We start from the raw sequence: 14,295 nt of genomic DNA, 5'->3' as shown, positions 1-14,295 counted from the left end.
AACCACAGAGTTAAGTGCATTTTTTTAAAATTTTTTTTTTTCTCATACATTTTTAATCTGATCCAAAAAAGGGGGTTTCTGTAACTTTTGTACCAAAGCTTTATTTTTGTAAATTCATAGACCTTACAGAGCACAGATGCCCAAGTCTAGTCCTGTAGGTGTCCGGCTCTGCAGAGTTTAGAATTGATTGAGTTGGATATTTTAGAATGGGTCTGTTACACTAACCTCTATGGACTACCAGGACAAGATTAGAACACCACTGTTTATCCGATTTTAAAAAAATATCAGGAACCGTTGCTCTTGGTAATTAGTTTCTCCTTCAGATGTTTTTATATTTCTATGCAAAGTACTGTTCCATGTCTGCTAGTGTAGATCATCAATACTGTACCGAGTTGTCCTGTTTTGGTTTGTTCTTTACTGCTATTTGACTGTCTTTACAGCTGTATGCATTTAGAAGTGCCCTTGGCTACATTACTGGTCTTTGTTTAGTGCTGTTGAATAAATGCTGTATTTGATGGCTATCTCTAATATAACCATGTTTTTTTTTTTTTTCTTTTTCTTTTTTTTTCTTTTTTTTGGCACAGTGGAATGTGCCTAATTTTTCAGTATAGCCTGTCTAAACATGACAGATAAAGCAAGCTGTGCTGTGGCACTGCAAGCAGATAAATAATGATGTGGTACTATAAGCAATCAGTGTAAATTAAAGCCTATATGGCTATCTTAAGTGTGACTTGTTGGCTAAAAAGCCTTACAAGAGGTCAGGGACTGTCTTTGGTCTACTGTAATTTTAGTCAGGGGATCCTGTTGTAGTTTAAATGTAATGTAGACTTAAGTGTCATTTGAGCCCACTTCTCCAGGCCTAAGGTACTGTATGAACTACCTGCTTATCCATGAAAGGACTGCATATCCGATGATTGCACCTTTCAAGTGTATCAAGATGTGTTTTTTTTTTTTTTTTTTGTATTTTTTTTTTTTGTTTGTTTTTTTTGGTTTGGTGTGTGTATCTCCAATAGTGGTTTAAACTTCACATGGTGTTTAGAAATAATTTTTCATACCCAGTTAAAGTATTTTACTTTCTACTGGGGTTGAGTGAATAAAGAACTTCACTTGCAGAAGTAGTTGTGTTTTTTATACCTCCTCCATAGCTCCCCAAGGTTCCTCCAGATGTGGGGACAAACATTTTTGTAAGAAAGTGTGACTTTTTATTCAAAAGATTATATATGTACATCTGAAGTGAGATCACAGTACATGGTGACTATTGTACATATTGCTCCCATGCCCACATTACACTGCTGACAACCCAATCTTAATCCTGTATGGTGTTCCACTCCATCGATTTGTAACCATTACTGAACCATTTGTCTACAAATGTCACTACTGGGTATTAAGCAAATATTTCATTTCAATCTCCATGTTAAATTAAGCCCTCTTAAACTTCAAAGCAGATAGCTGCTGTTTCCCAGGTCTGCTGGAACAGGCAATTTAGCATAACCTATTGTAAAAAAGTTGTCTTTGGCTTGCATGCCCTAGTATGCTTACCTGTAAGACAGGTTGAAACAGATGCCCAAAGAGACTGCTCACTACTGGGGCAATACCAGACAATCTGCTATACAAAAGCATGCAAGTTAGACTGATGATGGTTTTACCTAACTAACACACTTCTCCTTGCTCATGCTATAAATGCCTTTTCCAGATAAAAATTATATTCCCTCACACATTAAGCACACCATGCTCTTTCTCCCCATAGTTTTAAAAGAAGACAAAATTCCAAACGCTCCTGTATGTATAAATACAAGTCCTTCATATGCAACCAGCTATACATATGAAACTTTTTCCTGCCTTTTGTACCTCATAGGAAGTAACAGTTCATATAGAACCTTAGTTTCATTAAAAAAAAAAAAAAAGTCCTAGTGAGCACTTTTAACATACAATGCACTGGACACTCCAAATACCACTAGTAACAGTGTAAGTCCAATAAGAATTCAGTAAACTGTAGTTGCGATTGTGCAAGAACTGAACATGCAACAGTTTTCAATTTAACTGCCTTAACCAAAAGTGAATCAAACACATTTGTGTAGTTTTCGCTGAGCATAAACCAAAACGATGTACCTTCAGAGTTTTAGGCAGCAGGGTCTTATTGAGAAAACCTCAAATATTTGAAACAAATGGTTTGGATTTTGATGCTCAGACAACCAGTTGCTTAATTCTATTTGACGACTCATCCATTTTGACGTCTGCAATTTCTGAGGGATGGAGTTATTCCAGTGCCACAAAACCAGCATACGCAGGATTCCTTAAGGTACTGGTGTTCTCCACCTTGGGCAGGGGTTGGGAGTGGTAGGGGCAGGGGGGTGGGGTCAGGCAGGATGGGGACTCCTCCATTTACCCACTCAATCCATCTTCAGACTGCGGTAGATGTAACGGATGAAAGCTAAGGAGGCCCAGAAGGAGACGGTGCCCAACATGAGCGAGAAGACGAAAGCAGTGAGTAAGGAGTATCCGAAGAACTCCACGCTCTGCACCAGGCCGCTCATACTGGAGCGATTGCGGTAGTAGAAGAGGGAGTAGACGAAGATGAAAAGACCTGTGGAGCCCGTGCTTAGAATGCTCCGCCACCACCAGCGGTAGTCCTCGCCCGACAACAGGAAGTAGGTGAGGGCCACGGAGATGCAGGCGCCCACTGACAGCAGGATGGCAAAGACGCAGAGCAGGATGCCATAAAGAGTGTAGTGCTCCCGACCCCACACGGTGGCAAATATGTAGTACAGCTCCACTGAGATGGCACTGTGAAATAAAGGGGGAGGGGTGTGTAGAGAGAAATACGAGAGACGTCTCAGACGCAGTCATGGTTTTTGACCTAGAACCTCGTTGCTGCAGTCATCTGCAGAGTACATAAGGTATAACGGTTTAGGAGAAATGTAAGATTATATATGAAAGAGTCATTTGATGAAAAACAACAAACAACTTATTCTTGTGATAGCTTCACCACTCACCTGAAAGGTAGGAATCCTCCGATGGCCATGTGCACAGCCGTGTGTTTGTACCATGGCTGCTGAGGGATCTGGCGGGCAATGTTGCGCGTGCGGCATGGAGCCTGGAAGCTGCCTGCCCGGTTCTTACCCACAATTCCCCCGATAACAGTGAGGGGAAAACCGACCAGCACCCAGGCTCCGAGCAACAGGAACACAGTGGATGCTGGGAGGGCCTGCGTGGAACCGCTCCACCAGTGGACGGAGTTTACTACACTCCATGTCATAAACAGGGGAGCTGCAAGGGGGCGGAGCAACATTGACGTATACGGACAAGGGTTAGGGTTTAATGTTTGCTTTTTTTTGACATACTGTGTAACATATACTAGCTATTGTACAAAATACAGGTACCACATGCATTGCATTTGCTAACTAGTAAAAAGTCCTGTATAACACAGCTCGCATCTCACCAGAAAAGAGGGTGGAGGTGAGGATGATGTTCCAGACCCACCGCTGCCCATGGATTTGGGTGTAGAAGCTACATGAGCAATATCCTGATACACAGCTGGTCAACGCATAAAGTACAATTGCTGCAGAGTTTATGGCACCATGGCGATGCACGTTAAACATCCCCAGCAATGCCATGACAATGATTCCTGGAAACCGCAAGAGGAAGCCATAAGGAAAGGTTAAGAGGTAAAGAGGGATTCATTTGCACCGCCAAATTATAATCTTTAGCCACTTTACAGCCTGTTATCTCTTCTCATTGTCGTATTACCTGTACAACATCCACTTTAAGTATTTAGTGTGTCAATATGGAAACTGTTTGTATTGTTGGGCTGATTTTTACCTGTGGCCAGAGTGAGGAACTGTGCCCCCACTCCCAACACCGCACACAGCAGACTTCTATATGGTGGAAAGCGAAAGACGTCAGTGTGAATTATCTTCCAGCCATTATCTCCCTGGTCCAGGTCATCACAGCCCCCGTCTTCTTCTACATTATACCTGTATGAACAGTATGAAAGAGTAACACAGCTGCACCCAGAAATGCTACAACTAATAGTGGAAACAGGAGGGGATTCTATTCATCCTTGGTATACGAGCTCAATGAATTGGAAGGCGAGTGAGAATTCTCGTTTATAATGAGCTAGAAAGATGTTCTGGCAGAGCACTGTGAGAATGCTAAACAGCACCTTTTCAGTATACTTGCTCCTTTTCAGTATAGTTGGACTCTCTTTGTTAGCTTATTTTAATTTAAAAAAAAAAAAAAAAAAAAAAAAAAAGTTATTGTGGTCATTATACTTTAGGTAGAAGACTTTTTACACATAGTCTGTAAAAAATAACACTGGAGTGTTTCCATTTGGCTTGTTATGTTTGCACTACACACAAGTTAAATAAAGCAACAATCTCCCAGCAACTGGTTTACAAACAAGTCAACTCATTTATTTAATTTCGTCCCGTGTCTCACATTCACACTCAGCTTATCCAGGCAAGCATGGCCCCATCGTCCTTTTAATAGGTAGATATGAGCTCGCTCTTCTCCAGGCCTTCCCTCACCTGGCAAAGTCGTTCTTTAGCACCCGCATGAGGATGATGATGACGAAGCCCAGTAGCAGCACCACCAGCACCAGCGAGTTGATGATTGACAGCCAGTGGATCTCCAGTGTCTTAGGGAAGAAGGAGTAGTCTCGAAGGCGCTCGGCCCTGCGCGAATGAGGCAAGGGACTCTCAAACCAGCGCACGCTGTAAGTGTGGGTCACTGAGAGGCCCCCTGGCCCCTGGCCTGGCCCTCCGCCACCCTCTTCCAGAGGCACTGGCTTCACATCCTTTACCGACACATTAGCAAAGATCACCGATTCGCCATTATACTCGATGTTGAAGTCCAAGTGGGTCCACAACCCCACCTGAGGAAAAGAATTGGGGTAACAGTAATGTTCAGATCATGTTTAATGAGTTCCTTAATTGCAGGAATAAAGGGTTGTAAAACAATGTTAGTCTAAACCTGAAGACATAGCACAATTCCTGTAATTATATCAGAAAACACTGAGAATGTATTAGAAAAAGTGAAAATAATGTGAGAACAGGAAGGAAGGAAGGAAGAGAGAGAGAGAGAGAGAGAGAGAGAGGGAGAGAGAGAGAAAGTGAGAGCGAGAGCGAGAGCGCGAGAGAGAGACTGGCAGACCTTGTGGCTGTGTGGTAAGAATCCACTTTCCTCCATGTATCCCACAAATCCCCAGATAGGAATATCATCCAGGACAAACTCAAAGTAATACAGCTCCTCAATAGCTTCTCTCAACTGATCCACCTATTAAAAGAAAAGCATCATCAATCAAATATTCAATTAATCAAAACACAGAAAACAAATGAAGCGTTATCAAGCAAAATAGCAGAGAGAATGTTATATTGTTAAATCCCATCTTAAAAAAATGAATACAAATTAACTTCGAGTGGGACAATACCTCTTTCTCAGACAGTGTGAGCTCACATAATGTCTGCCTTTCTGTGTTTTCCATGAAGTGGATGTTGTACAAAGACTCTGCCATCCTGTCCCCATCTAAAACCTCTCCAAGACTTAAGGCTTTATGTTGCACCTGTGCAAATCATTCATTCACGAAGATTGCATAAATGACACAACCATATCCTATTATTTGACTGCAATGGACATGAACAATATTTAAACAGCCATAAAAAGAAGCCACTAAAACCCTCATGAACTCACCTCTTTAGGTCTGCAGACAGGTAGCGTATAGTAATGATACGTTTCCTGGGGATTGTGATAAGGACCTACTTTGTTAACATAAAGAACCACTGGGTCGCCTTTCTTGTAATTGACAGCCAAGCCAATATGTGACAACAGGCACAGAAGCAGTAGACGAGTCCCCATAACCCATCCAACGACCTGCGGGTCAGGACGCGCCAGTTTTACTGTCATGACAGTTCCTGTCAACGAGGAGATGGATTTAAAAATCAGGATCATAACCGTCATAACTTTATGGACAGAGCAGAAATGATCGGATGAGGTGTATTTATCATCGCACAATACATTTCATGCAGAGATCTACCACGGCTCCGTTGTACATTGGCTAGGTTAGCTAGCTCGTCAGCTGACATTACCGGCTACCGTTATAGTTCATATCATAAAGTTAGAGCCTTTACGGGCCGTACAGCCGCATGTGGTTGGCAAGCGTTAAGAGTCAGTAATTCAACTTACGATGAAATCACAATCAGACATTATCACACAGTTAGCTGGCTGGCTAATTGTTCTGTTTCAATTGGAAATAGCGAGCTAGCTCCAAATGCTTCCGCATCACCGAAATGCAGCAAACCTGTTTCGGACGCCTGAATGCCTCTGACTCCACTGGCTCGGGAACAGTTGATTTTTCTTTAATTAATTAGTCAATACCGAGCGCACATGTGCAATATCATATCTGCGCCTGTTAGTGAACAGTATGTCATTAACGGTCCGCCAAACAACAGTTCGTCTCAGTGTTTCACACTCAAATGACTCCAAAAAATGTGAAGCGCTACCGAATCCACGTCACCTCAAAAATAAATATATCGCCCTCTGAGCTTTTCCGGGATAGGCGGCGCAAAGCAAAAGAACACCTCCACCTGTTTGGACACTTCCCCCCCCCCCCACCTAATTTCAATGGCAAATTTCCATTAAAATGCAAAAATACAATTTTTATTTTTTTTTTGTGGCAAAAACACCTACCTATCTACATGAGTGTGAAGTGCATTCGGTGTTATTAATCTACATCCAGTCCCGGCTAATCGCACCGTGTAGGGCGTCTGAGCAGCACTTCTCACGCAGGCATATGAGAGTTGCAGATCTTCAAACGCAACCACCCTCCATATCCGGCGGAACATTATATGTAAATCAAGCAATCCGCGAAACGCGTTTCTGTTCCTATTCCTGCGAAAGCCTAAATAAATCGACTTCGAACAATCGATTGGTAGATTTCAGTTAACATCGACGTTAAACTCGATTCATAATGCCTATTAAGTAGGTTTTCGCGCGAAAGGTAAAGCGTTAAAGCTATCTAATTTAGCTACGATAGCAAGTTAGACTTCGATAGTATTTATTCATGTTTACAAATTAGGACGTGTTTTCATATAATAACAAGGCTGGTATTTTTGGAATAGTCTATTTACAATCGTTCTTAATTTCTTCTCAGTCCTAAGGTTAATCACAATGGGAATTCACGGCCTAGCAAAGTTAATAGCGGATCAGGCGCCGTCGGCCATCAAGGAACAAGATATTAAAAATTATTTTGGTGGGTTTGCATGTCATATATATCCAGCTTGATAATTAACTATTAATAATTAGCTAATTGATCGTGTGCTCATTTTCCATTATATGCTGTTTTAGCTAAGTTGAAGTATTGTTTTAGCTAGCATAGACAATTTTTGTGATGGGTTTAATGTAACGTATATTTCCTTGCATATACTGGTTAGCTGGTATACAACCTTTTGGTTTGTTTTTGACTCTGGTCTGTTGAAATCATACTTAGGACGGAGGATCGCTATTGACGCGTCCATGTGTATTTACCAGTTTTTGATTGCTGTCAGACAAGATGGTAACGTTTTGCAGAACGAAGATGGAGAGACAACGAGGTAACGTTATCAGCTAGTTAGCTCAGTAGCTGACTCAGCCCAACTACTGCTTAATACTGTCTTGGCATTTCTTTAAAATACGTTTTTGTTTTGACACGAACATCTCAATTTACTTATGCCTCTCCAGCCACCTCATGGGCATGTTTTATAGGACGATCCGAATGTTGGATAATGGCATCAAACCCGTGTACGTGTTTGATGGGAAGCCCCCGCAGCTCAAATCGGGAGAGGTAAACCGATAAATTGTGAAAATAGTCCATGCGGAAGGAAAGGGGTTTAGTAGCCATACCAGATTAGATGAAAGGGGTTTAGTAGTCATTCCAGATTAGATGAAAGGGGTTTAGTAGCCATACCATATTATCCGAAGTTAATACACGAGGTTCTGATCAACATCTATAATTTAATTCTGGAGAAATCAGGGACGGATTTTCCCTTATCTTGTTCCTTGACAAATTTGAAAAGCGTTATGAAAGCTTTATGACAGCAACGGTATAAATAAATCTCTGAAATGCTTTTTAGATACATATAGACTATTGCTTTATTTACATAGACTTTTGTCTTGGTTCAGAAGCAACTTGAAGATTATTAGTTCCAAAGCAACATTTTTGGAAGAGGAATTTGATATCATGCCATAGCTAAATGCAAAACACAGGCATAATTGTTTTTGTATTTTGACACATTAAAATACGATCGGACATTGCTTTCCTAAATGAAATGTTTTTTTTTTCGTGCTGATTTGAAATACAGTCCAAGCCTAGGAATTTAAATATGTAGCTCGTGCATTTTACTCCTTTCACAGTAAAATGTCATGCATGTGGCTTACTACTTTTCATTAGTGATGTGAACAGCTGCAGCAAGTTGTATTTTGAGGGTACAGAAGCATTGTAACTACTCACCAAATATCTCTTACTTAAATATCTGTGAAGGTTTATGAGAATTTTCTTGTCTGGCCAAGCCAAAACACTCACCTATCCTGAAGTTACGGAAGGCAAAAAATGTTCAAACTGAAAATGGTTGCATTATGGGCCTGGCCATCACCAAGTCTCTGCTGACATCTGTCATACATTAATTGCAAATAGTTTGCAAAAAAGTTCTGAACATGAAGATTTTATAGCAAAGGTTTATGAGTTTGTCTAATTACTCATTGGTCCTATTTAACGAGAGTGTGTTATAATGGAAAAACCTGTCACTTCTATATGGTTTACCAATACAGAAGTAAATACCTTTTGGATTAAGGGTGAACTGTTGTTTAAGATTATAGTCACTGCTTTGATTCAAGACAAATATACTGGAGTACAGATAAAGTAACAAAAAATGTTCCTGTCCAGTTACTTACAGACTTTTTTTTTTTTTTTTTTTTTTAAACTAGCATAAAAGGAAGCGAGATGCTACTAGCCAGAACCCTACTTAACTCATTTTCTCATGTAACCTTTGGTCCTGTTTCCAGTTAGAGAAGAGAGGGGAAAGAAGAGCTGAAGCTGAAAAACTGCTCGCTCAGGCTCAAGAAACAGGTATGACAGCAGAACCCTCATCACAGGTACCCAGCCCTGCACTTCCATAGCTGGAGCCAAGTTGATTCACATCACATCTGACTGTTATGTTCAGGTCTAGTATATTTGCCCTTGAACTATACTCCAGTGGATAGATTTCCAACAGGAAGGTTAGGCACCCTCATCTGATCACATTTCTACTTTGTTTCTCTGTGGCTTTTTTTCCCCCCTTTTTTTAAAACAAAAATGAGAATAACTTTCCATTGTTTTGACTCTCAGGTGAACAGGAGAACATTGATAAGTTCAGCAAACGTCTTGTGAAGGTCACCAAGCAACACAATGAGGAGTGCAAAAACCTTCTCAAACTAATGGGAGTGCCCTATATTGAGGTACTGTTTGTTTCCAGGTTAATGTTAAAATGCATTATGCCTACATACACTGAATTGCCACTTTATTAGAGACACCCGCCCTTTCAACATTGGAACTTCCCTGTATGCAAATTAGACATGTGACGCCTGTATGCAGATTAAAATCAGGTGAGCAAGTTTTCCGTGGATCAGTTTCAGTGTGAATCCCCACCTGATGGGCAAATCGAGCGATCGGAGTGACTTCGAATGAAGTGTGGCCGTTGGTACCAGGGCCAGTGCCAGTGCCAGTGCCAGGGCCAGTGTTTCAAAAACGGTCAACCTTGTGGCTTTTTCTCATGCAACGGCATTGAGTATACAAAGAAAAACATCCAGTGAAATGGATATGGACTGTTAATGTAAACAACTCATCTCCGAAAGGTGACAGAGGAGGATGTTGAGAATCGTTCTGATGAACATTTGGTGCACAGTGACGCAAACTACTGCAGAATTCAACTCTGGTGCTCCAGCTAGTGTATCTGTATGCACAACTTGTCATTCCTCAAAACAGACAGGCCACAACAGCTGCCTAAGGGACACACAAAGGCAAATTTCCAGTGGGCAATATAACTGCAAAAATTGGATTGCCGACTACTGGAAAAACATTGCCTGGACAGATGAATCCAGAGTTCTGGATCATGCATCATGCTGATCGGTCAGAATTTGGCGCAGGCAGCATGAATTGATGAGCCTTTCCTGTCAGGTGTCAACAGTTTGTACTCGTGGAGGTGGAGTAATTGTGTGGGGAATGCTTTCTTGTCACACCTTGGGTCCTCTTGTTACCTGTGGATGGACATTTGGACAACAGGACTTACCTAATGACACTTTAATCAGGACAAAGAACAATACCACAAGGGTTGTATGGTCATGGATTGTTTCCAGGAACATGACAGCATGTTTTCCTTGCTTCCCTGGCTTTCACAGTCCCCAGATCTTAATCCTATTGAACATCTCTGTGACAAGGTAGAAAGGGTTGTTCATGCCAGTATCTCCATCTAATTTGCGGCAACTGCGAGAAGCTGTCCTGTCTGCATTAGCAGAACAATTTCAACACCTCGTGGAATGTACACAACAAACTGCTGAAGTTCCGATGGCCAAAGCAGGTCCATCGCATCTCTAAAAAAGTGGCCAATCGGTGTCTAATGCCCTGGTGGCACAAACAAAATATATTTTAGAAGTTTAGTAAAGGTTTTGACTTAAGAAGATTGATGATGATGATGATGATAAACTGAATGACTGTTATAAATAGGGCTTTTAGGTTTCGACATACACAGAACGAATGAAAATTGGTCAAATTCTCGTCCAGGCCCCATGTGAAGCAGAGGCCAGCTGTGCGGCTCTAGTAAAGGCGGGAAAAGTGTTTGCCACGGCAACAGAAGATATGGATGGCTTAACCTTTGGAACGAATGTTCTGTTGAGACACTTGACTGCAAGTGAAGCTAAGTATGTTTAGCTTGAAGAACTATTTTTTGTTTTTTGATTTTGAGTCATTTAATATTAGATACCTTCTAGAAAAGGGGTTTTCAGTAATCTTGTCATGGGTCTAGTACAACCCCGGGCCCCCCACAAAGTAACAAACAAAATAAGTAAGTAAAATGTCAGATGTTTTGTTTGGAGATGCATTTTTAGTTATTTCCTATTGAAATAACTATGGTGCTCATATAATTAAATGACAAGGGACATTTTAATTGCTTTAAGGGATCTTACAGTACTTGGCATGGCAGTGTGTTGAAACTTCTACATACGTAGAATCCTAGAATGATGATTAGTTGTCCAGTGGTAATTTGGGGACATTTTGAAGGTGTTGTCTCAGAATAGATATTTTGCAGAAAACCATCAGGAAATAAAAACAGTTTAGCCAAAGTTTTCATTATCACTTTCTATCTTTAAACCTATGAGATTAACTGAATTTGCTTTTAATCTCCAGGAAACTTCCCATCCAGGAGTTTCATTTCAATCGCATTCTTCAGGATATGGGCATGACACATCAACAGGTAAGACGTCTTTCCAACAGCTGCTTATAATTTGAATTTCTGCATAGAATTGTCACGTTCCTCTTATCTGTTCACTTCATTCATATTTACATTTCTTCTTCAGTTCATAGACTTATGTATCTTATTGGGTTGTGACTATTGTGGAACTATCAAAGGAATTGGACCCAAGAGAGCTATAGACCTGATCAGACAACATGGTTCTATTGAAGAAATCCTAGAGAACATTGACCAATCTGTGGGTTCATTCACACACTCTTAACATATTCCCACAGTGTTATAATTTTGCATATGAATACGCACTGTTAACATGCCATGTTTATCGATTTATGAATAATTTATGCGACTCCTCACCATCCTTTTCCTCCCCTTCGATACACTGAACTTCTCCACCCCAAACACACCGTGGATGTGGGTCTTCTCACTACAGAAACACCCTGCCCCAGAGGACTGGCTGTACAAGGAGGCACGAGGGTTGTTTTTGGAGCCCGAGGTGGTGGACTGCTCCACTGTGGAACTGAAGTGGAACGAACCTGATGAGGAAGGACTGGTACAGTTCATGTGTGCCGAGAAACAGTTCAGGTACATCTGGACACACCACAGCTCTCCTTGATTTGAGGATGCTGACCTCTAAATGTTTCTCAGAAGATTTTATTGCTAGCTGAGTGCTATAGTCCTGCGTGTATATTGAGTTGAGCTGACTTTATTGTTTCTGTCTCAGACTATATCAGATTCTGGTAGCATGTATAATTGGGTATAGGTTAATTTACTTTTAATGAGAACACAACCATTGCTGTGATGCATATGAAGCAAAAGTGATCATCATATGATGGCGTATCAGCCATGATGAGCTGTTAGCATTGATAGGTGTGGTGCAGAGTACATCTGCAACCAGTGTTTATGGTCAAATATAAAAATAAAGTGTCTGTCGTCTTAATATAAGCAGGAATGCAGGACAAAAAATAAAGGCAACTACCATAAACATTTTTTTGCTAGATGTGTGAAATTCAGTGTTTCAGTAGCATAGCACAAAAGCACTGAAAACACCTAACAGTACATTTGAGTTCACTTTTCTGCTTTAATGTGTGCGTATACCATTCCTCCCAACCCCCGTTTGTTTTCTGCTTATTTTAAACTCCAGTGAGGACCGTATCCGTAATGGGTCTAAGAAGATTATGAAGAGCAGGCAGGGCAGCACTCAAGGGAGGCTGGACTCGTTTTTTACCGTGACGGGATCTCTCTCCTCCAAACGCAAGGTGTGTGGACTCCGTGCGTATGGCGCATGACATATTGCTAACGGAACAATAAGCTTGGGTCAGGAATGCGAGTTTCTTTTGTAGGTCTCGCCTGTCTGTGGATGAAGACTGCCATGAATGAGGACTGTTGTTTTGTGCAACCATTACTGCACTACTTTTGCCAGTTAAAATATTTTTTTTCTTCTATAATCATAGGAGCCAGAAGTGAAGGGTTCAGCAAAGAAGAAACAGAAGACGAGTGCAACCCCAGGCAAATTCAAGAAGGGTAAATGAAAATGTAAAAAGTGGACGTGGTTTACGACATAATGAATACAACTGGGAACCAAACAATACCGCAAGTTATTTTAAATAAGGTAGATCATTTGATTTGCCTTGAAAAGAGAGGAAAAAAAACGAAACTGTTTAAAATTACTTGATTCATATTTTGAAATTCATTGACTAGGTGAACACTGGGGAAATCTGTGATGCCGAGGTATCTGGCCCTTAAAATGCGCTTCGGTCAGTGTTGTTAAGAGATATTAAGACTTTAAAGACAATTGTCTTGGCATAGATTGCATGTGTACTGTGTAAATTATCATTTTTTTCCTCATAGGATAGTTCTCTACAGAACAATGGAACAATAAATGTCATAAATACGTTCCATGAGGTAGTGTAACTTCCATCTTTCCATCTTTTGTATATTTTACTCCACTCCAGACCAGTTTGACTAAAGAAGCGATGAAATGTAAAACCACAGCCAAGAATTTGTTTTATTTGGGTATTTCCCAACAATGTTTTATTAACTTGGAGTAATGTTATGTATTCATTCCCACATTTTAAGTACTTAAATAAATGAAGTGAATGGTACAATAGTGTCTCCCCGCCTAAAGGTTTGCACAAAGTGCTCACTGAACACACAGGGTGCTGGTTCCATGGAATGCTTTTGCCTTAATTTGCACATTTGATGAGTTGAAAATCAGGTTCTACTTTATTATCCAAGTAGGCAAATCAGTTGGTTTTTATATTAAGGTTGCCTGCTTTGAAGCTCCTTTATGCGCCACTTGTCAGGCTCATCTCTCTCTCCCTCTTTGCCTGTTATCTGGCATCATGAACCAAAGTACTTCAACTGTATCACTATGAGAACATGTTTCTCAACATGTGAACTGTCCACCATTATCTGTATGATTATTTGTAGGGCTGTGTTGTCAGTCTGATCCTTCTTGTCACTGCTGGTGGCTGTGAGCCTGCCGACTCCATCCCTGCTGGAGGCATTGCCTTGTGCACAAGACTTTGAACTCCTCAGTGGAAATCAAGAGGGTCTCAGTATTGCAGGTGTCTCCCAAAAGGGCAATGCTGCTCAGGTTCTTTGGCAGACTTAATTTTCCTATATATAGGATGGCTCTCAGTTCCAGGTCTGTGGTGATTGATTATGAACTTGCAGTTGAGAAGCAGCCTCTGAATAATTATATTGATAAACAACGCTTAGGTCAATGAAATGTACTCAAGATTCTGGAATTTGACTTTCTGTGTGTGAGCTGACAACTATTCAAACAGTTTTGTCACAGATTATCTTTAAAATGTGCTTGAAT

General features: G+C 40.8%; 2 protein-coding genes across 5 annotated transcripts; one reads left to right on the top strand and one right to left on the bottom strand.

Moving 5' to 3' along the window:
• Positions 1 to 1,179: 1,179 nt before the first annotated feature.
• Positions 1,180 to 6,807, bottom strand: tm9sf1 (transmembrane 9 superfamily member 1). 3 transcript variants are annotated; one of them, XM_027007308.3, is made up of 9 exons: positions 6,685 to 6,807; positions 5,689 to 5,909; positions 5,429 to 5,560; positions 5,152 to 5,274; positions 4,527 to 4,873; positions 3,820 to 3,974; positions 3,440 to 3,625; positions 2,994 to 3,267; positions 1,180 to 2,784 (listed from the first exon to the last, which is right to left on the bottom strand). In XM_027007308.3, the coding sequence occupies exons 2-9, from the start codon at positions 5,899 to 5,901 to the stop codon at positions 2,391 to 2,393; spliced, it is 1,824 nt and encodes a 607-aa protein (XP_026863109.2). In that variant the 5' UTR covers positions 5,902 to 5,909; positions 6,685 to 6,807; the 3' UTR covers positions 1,180 to 2,390. The 3 variants fall into 3 exon arrangements, with proteins under 3 accessions (XP_026863109.2, XP_081553013.1, XP_026863108.2); XM_081696887.1 differs by lacking the exon at positions 6,685 to 6,807 and adding an exon at positions 6,181 to 6,561; XM_027007307.3 differs by lacking the exon at positions 6,685 to 6,807 and adding an exon at positions 6,296 to 6,561.
• Positions 6,808 to 6,958: 151 nt separating this feature from the next.
• On the top strand, positions 6,959 to 13,576 carry fen1 (flap structure-specific endonuclease 1). Of its 2 annotated transcripts, XM_027007252.3 has the most exons (12): positions 6,959 to 6,994; positions 7,148 to 7,246; positions 7,484 to 7,586; positions 7,714 to 7,816; positions 9,034 to 9,097; positions 9,356 to 9,465; positions 10,787 to 10,923; positions 11,408 to 11,474; positions 11,578 to 11,709; positions 11,902 to 12,053; positions 12,613 to 12,727; positions 12,923 to 13,576. In XM_027007252.3, the coding sequence occupies exons 2-12, from the start codon at positions 7,165 to 7,167 to the stop codon at positions 12,998 to 13,000; spliced, it is 1,143 nt and encodes a 380-aa protein (XP_026863053.1). In that variant the 5' UTR covers positions 6,959 to 6,994; positions 7,148 to 7,164; the 3' UTR covers positions 13,001 to 13,576. The 2 variants fall into 2 exon arrangements, with proteins under 2 accessions (XP_026863053.1, XP_081552375.1); XM_081696249.1 differs by lacking the exon at positions 6,959 to 6,994 and having other exon boundaries at positions 7,001 to 7,246.
• Positions 13,577 to 14,295: the final 719 nt, after the last annotated feature.

The sequence above is a fragment of the Electrophorus electricus genome, chromosome 14, assembly GCF_041902795.1.
Source record: "Electrophorus electricus isolate QZ-2024a chromosome 14, ASM4190279v1, whole genome shotgun sequence".
NCBI lineage: Eukaryota > Metazoa > Chordata > Actinopteri > Gymnotiformes > Gymnotidae > Electrophorus > Electrophorus electricus.
This window is presented reverse-complemented; position numbering and strand designations above follow the sequence as displayed.